This window comes from Choristoneura fumiferana, chromosome 25 (genome assembly GCF_025370935.1).
Source record: "Choristoneura fumiferana chromosome 25, NRCan_CFum_1, whole genome shotgun sequence".
Lineage (NCBI taxonomy): Eukaryota > Metazoa > Arthropoda > Insecta > Lepidoptera > Tortricidae > Choristoneura > Choristoneura fumiferana.
Genome location: NC_133496.1, coordinates 3,398,832 through 3,404,958, shown reverse-complemented (window position 1 = coordinate 3,404,958; position 6,127 = coordinate 3,398,832). Strand labels below are relative to the sequence as shown.

The following is a 6,127-nucleotide window of genomic DNA, read 5'->3' as shown; positions in this document are numbered from 1 at the left end:
ACAGATGATTCATTTTTAATAAAATGGGATGTTTATAATGGAAAGCAAAATGTTCTTTCAATTAAATAAATAAAATGATTATCTATTATTTTCAGATGTCTCGTCACCCAAGCCGCGAACGGAACAACGTAACAGAAAATCCTGACGCTTTAGCAGTCATCAGAGAAGAACAGTTAACTCCTATTGATTCGAACACCAACGTAGATACCGTTTCTAAGTCCAGTGCAGGCTCCAAAAGCAAACACATGAATAAAACAGGAGCATGCCCCACAACCTGTAGTTGTCAAGAAAAAGGTGGTGTAAAATTTGGAGCAGCAGAGGTTGAGGAAATGTTAAAAGAGAAAGAGGCTAAGCTAAGAGCGGAGTTTGCTCAACAATTGGAACAAGAAGAGAAGTCCATGAGAGAAAGATTTGATTTCATTTTGCAGTAAGTTATACATTTTATACCTACTTAATTTATTAGCACCTTAGCTTAGAATGCACCAATAGGTACTTTATTTTACTAACTTCATTTACCTACGTACACATTAAAATCAAGGAATTAGTGGAATTAATTAACCAAGTAAGTTTGACTTTTGCTTCATTAGCGACTGGTTCATCTAATTTGTCATTGATATCAGTTGATTTTTCTCTCGCTTTAGAAATAATGTATTACTTTGATTTTTATCTATAACAGCTAAACCCAAGTAGAACTTATTCTACTTAAATAAACTTTCTATAGTGACATAACTTCAAAGGATATCGTGAGGAATGTTTAGCGATAAAAACTTACCTGCTCTAAAGAAGCTTCCTCGCACTTTATTTACAAAATAGATTTTTAAAGATTTCATTTTACCCAGAAATGAACAGGTACGAACAAGTCATATGCTGCGAGAGGCGCACAGAGAGAGACAGGAGAAAGTGCAAGCTTTGCAAGCGCAGCTGGAGTGCAAAAACATGGCGGGTTTGATGTATGTCATGTGTTCAGAAAGAAGAAAGAGTAAACTGGAGAAATTAAGAGTAATTGAAGGTGATGCTTAATTTATTTAATGATGAACATTACATACAAACAACTCGTTTATATTCCTGACCAAAAAGTTATAATAATCATATCGCACATAATATTGTAGTTATAATTTCATTGTCAAAAGTACATTTTAATCCCTTAATCTCATCCATTCACAATCATCATAATCAGCCGGAAGACGTCCACTGCTGAACATAGGCCTCCCCCATATTAAATGATATTGACCTGGATAACTCACGTCTTAAATCGAGTTTAGCTCGATATGTTTCGGGCTAATCCGTAGCCCGAAGTTAGTGTGCGTGTTGCAGCAGCCGTCGAGTCGCGTTGCTCCTAAGAAGAAGGGCTACGGATTAGCCCGAAACATGTTAAACTAAACTCGATTTAGAACATGAGTTATCCGGGTCAATATTATTTAATATGGGTGTCTCACGGTAGTTTCATGTTCATAATAGGCCTCCGCCCGTCATTCCATCTTACCTGTAATATGGAAAATTAGATTATATAAGTATCGTATTTAATCACATTTGATTTATGGGCGTGTTAGACCAGGGATAGCAGTTTATTTAGATGTGATTTATGGGCCGGGGTACCTGTTATCATTCAAAAGGACGATAGTAGAAGTAGTGTGGTTTGTATAAACAAAAGGCACACATTGTGTGCAGAAGTCAGTATTTAAAAGGAGTCAAAACGAATAAAAAAGTTTTCTGCAAAGAACCTTTCCTAATCAAAAGCAAAAAATGTATGATAATTGTTTTAAACTTATTAACATTATCTACAAGCTATACCTAATAAGTATACTAATTTAAACCTTATGGTTCAGGTTCATTATATAATGGTCACTGTAAGAATAATAATTTTGTGATATGAGCTGTTTTTAAAGTAGTACGATATCTACACTAAAATATAAGCTTTTTTGTCTGTATTATAATGCGAACTTTTTAAATTTGTAAATAAAGTTATTCGTCGGTATTTGCAATGCATGCGTCGTTCGCTCGTCAGTCGTGTGGCACCCCTTTAGCCCTTCAAAAGGTCACGACGTGAGATTAGCCGGTCGGTGACAGCGACGTCGGACGTTTGCGGTCATAGACAAGACAATGCCACCTTCTTGCAAGCCGCTTTCTAGTTACACTTATTATGCCAAAATAAACTTTATGACGACGTATTAGACACTAAAGTTTTTATTTTAATTTTAACAGAATTTTGCAATGCAGCCATGGATGCGGTTAACCGATTAACCTCTTTAGTTTGTTTTATGTGATTATGTTATATGTATACGTTAATTAAATAAAACTCGTAAAGCCGGACATCGGACTATGGAAAAATAATTTGTCGTTACTTATTAAAAAATTTATTGTTTCATTTTTTTTTTATTCAACTAGATGGCAAACGAGCAAGTGGGTCTCCTGATGATAAGAGATCACCACCGCCCATATACACCTGCAACACCAGGGGTATTGCAGATGCGTTGCCAACCTAGAGGCCTAAGATGGGATACCTCAAGTGCCAGTAATTTCACCGGCTGTCTTACTCTCCACGCCGAAACACAACAGTACAAGCATTGCTGTTTCACGGCAGGATTAGCGAGCAAGATGGTGGTAGCAATCCGGGCGGACCTTGCACAAGGTCCTACCACCTGCTTTCATACTTATTACTTGAAAATTAAATGAAAACTTAAAGTAGGTACCTAACCTACCCACTAATAGTAAATCAAATTGTTTAACGATGTCTTGACGTCATAGATAATTCACACCCACACTATTACGACAAAAATCTTGATCGTTGGGTTGGGGGTGGCGTTTCGTCGGGGGCGCTTTAAATCGTTATTATTAAATTCCGGAATTCTACAAAATTTCCATGAAAATTCCTAAACAATACAGCGGCGTCTACATTAGCGTTGCATTATAACCTAACCAACGAAAAGTTGGAAAACCCCGACTTTAATAATAATAATAATTCATTTATTTATTCAGACAACAAAGATCCATACATTATTAGTAATTTGCTTATAACTATGTTAGTATACATATTGGACGAGTGATAGTGTGGTATTAATTAAATTTTGCATAATAGAGCACTCATCTCTTACTGCTATCATCTTCAGGAGGCTGTTAGTGCTGCCACGTATTCTTGTCAGAAGCGATGCCTTTTTTTTCGTAGTACTTATAGCATTAAAGCTATAAGTACTACGAAAAAACCGATTTTGATAAAACATGTCTAAGAACCATTGCTAGAAAACCTGCTTTTAATTAAAAAAAAATCCGCATTCAAATCGGTCTAACCGTTTAAGAGCTACGGTGCCACAGACAGACACAGACACACATAGCGGTCATACTTATAACACCCCTCTTTTTGTGTCGGGCGTTAAAAAACAACAGTGCCTGGGGGGCTACAACGAAATTCGAAAATCGAAGTTCGTATCGTACCGTCCCTCTCACTCTCGTATCAAATAATATTAGCGTCAGCGGGACGGCAAGATACGAAATTCGAATTTTGCACTTCCTACGAATAGGTACCATTACGTACTAAATTTCATCCGAATCCGTCTAGCCGTTGTAGCGTGAAGGAGTAGCAATCAGACTCTCACGCACACATACTCATAAACTGTCGCATTTATAATATTAGCAAGATTAGGTACATACCTATTATAGTCTAATTTTAGTATATAATTACGAGTATCAAGGTGGTAGGTGGTGGGGCAAATAAATGGCAGTTCGAATAGTGTTGTTGGTAGAATTCGAATTACTACAACAGAACTTGTAAAGATCCATTTTTTACCCTACTGCCCGAAGTAGAGTTAAGTATTTTATCAATTAGTTACATCGTTATAAGCACACAATACACATACATACATATAAATTAAGAAGATTCTCTGCGGTAGCTGTAAACTTTGACCAAAACAGTTATATGGCTAATAATATGTTCTAGAATATACAAACTATATCCACGCTCTCCAAAGCATCTTAAGCGACGGGCAGAGTCTGATTCTCCACCTCTCCCGAGGCTACAAGACAGCCGCCAAGGTCGACCAGGAGTGGAGGGATAAGATGAAGGTCGTCATCAAAGAGGTTTGTTGTATAGGAGCCCCCCTTAAATATTTATTTTATTCCGTTTTTAGGGTTCCGGAGCCATAATGGCAAAAACGGAACCCTTATAGTTTCGCCATGTCTGTCTGTCTGTCTGTCCGTCCGCGGCTTTGCTCAGAGGCTATCAATGCAAGAAAGCTGTAATTTAGCACGGATATATAAGTAAACTATGCCGACAAAATGGTACAATAAAAAATTCAAAAAATATTTTTTTAGGGTACCTCCCATAGACGTAAAGTTGGGGGTGTTTTTTTTTCTCATCCAACCTTGTAATTTGGGGTATTGTTGGATAGGTTTTTTAAAACCATTAGGGGGTCGCTAAAACGATTTTTCGATTCAGTGATTTGTTTGCAAAATATTCAACTTTAAAGTGCAAATTTTCATTAAAATTTAAACCTGCGGGTGGAAAAATTTGAAAAAAATCAGGATTAGTAAGTATATCAAACTTACAAAGAAAACTATAACGGTTAAGTTTTCTTGAGAATTATTAGTAGTTTAAGAGTAAATAGCAGCCTAAGGTATAAAATATACCTAAACTTGGAAGATTCCATATAAAATACAAAATACTTATTTTTTCGTAATGGCTACGGAACCCTATTTTGGGCGTGTCCGTCACGCTCTTGGCCGGTTTTTACCCGACTGCAAGAAGAGGTATTGATTTTCGCGCGTATCTTGTTAAATGGATGTATTTAGTAAACAAGGTTGTGCCGGATGTGCGGACTTTCGTGCGATGTTGCCAGATTTGTGAAGGTTTTTTGCTGGCGATCCCTTATTGCTGGGAGACGCTCTCGGGGAAGTAATTGTTGTTGTGTCTGTCTCATGTCTGTCTCCTGTAGCACGTGCCGACCGAGTGTTTTAACCATAGAGCTAATACTCGTATGATGGGACTATACACATCTCCATTTTTTTTAAATTCACGGTGGAGGCATTCTACACTTCCACTGAAAGTAGATTAAGAATAAACATTATGATTTTGATTTTGATTGAATGAGTTTTTGACTAATAAAAACGCCATCACTTCTAACCATTTCCTTTCAGAATTAGTACCGCCAGTTTTTTGCCTCTCTTACTTATAAAAAAAAACAAACTACTTATAAATATACCTATATATTTGATAGTCTTTTAGTTGATCTTACGCAATTTTCGGGGGTAAAAACTATCCTATGTCCTGTACTAGTTCTCAAACTATTTCCATGCCAAATTTTATCACAATCAGTTCAGCGGGTTATTAAACGTGAACATGTAACAGACAGAACGGAGTCACTATCGCATTTATTACATTAGTTAGTTAGTATGATATAAATAATATATACGTTTTTAGTTCCCCGGATTTCTATTAGTGAAATAAACAGATTACAGTTTTTTTTATTCTAGTTATTTCTAGGTCTGTGGTATCTTTAGTGTGCGCTTGCGACGTTGTGAGACCGACTTTTGGTAACCATTGATACCGGAATGGTCGAGAAGGCTTTTTGTTAACAATGGCGCCCTGGTTAGATGCAATGCGTTGTATGTTTTATTAACCTAATAAGAAAAATATATAAACACTACTAACTTTTGCCCGCGGCTTCGCCCGCGTGGAATTCGGTTGTCGCGCGCTGCAGGGCTACTACGAAACTCGAAACTCGAAGTTCGTGTCGTGTGGTCCCTCTGACACATACTATTTAATACGAGAGCGAGAGGGACGGTACGATACGAACTTCGTGTTTCGAGTTTCGTAGTAGCCCTGCTGTTCCTTCGGGAACTGTGCATTTTTCCGGGATAAAAACTTAGCCTGTGTCAGTCTCTGGCCCATAAACTATCTCTATGCCAAATATCCCATCGATCCGTCGCTCCGTTTCGACGTGAAAGACGGACAAACATACAAATTCACACACTTCCGCATTTATAATATTATAGTATGGATTAGCTTTCATAATAGAACGAGAAAAAAATATTTACGCAATACAAAATAATTGAGAAACGTGTGGTTTGCCGAAATAAAGTTTCAATTTATTTTTACAAAAAAACGAAAAGTAAAAAAATACCTATCTACAGGAGT

At 37.0% G+C, this 6,127-nt stretch overlaps 1 protein-coding gene across 1 annotated transcript in view; it reads left to right on the top strand.

Annotated features, from left to right (window-relative positions):
* The window catches only part of LOC141442169 (uncharacterized), a 40,554-nt gene that overhangs the window by 7,284 nt on the left and 27,143 nt on the right, over positions 1-6,127 (top strand). Inside the window, exons 2-4 of the mRNA XM_074107070.1 lie at positions 96-427; positions 840-1,009; positions 3,932-4,071. Coding sequence (XP_073963171.1) covers positions 96-427; positions 840-1,009; positions 3,932-4,071 — 642 coding nt within the window. The remainder of the gene's footprint in view (positions 1-95; positions 428-839; positions 1,010-3,931; positions 4,072-6,127) is intronic.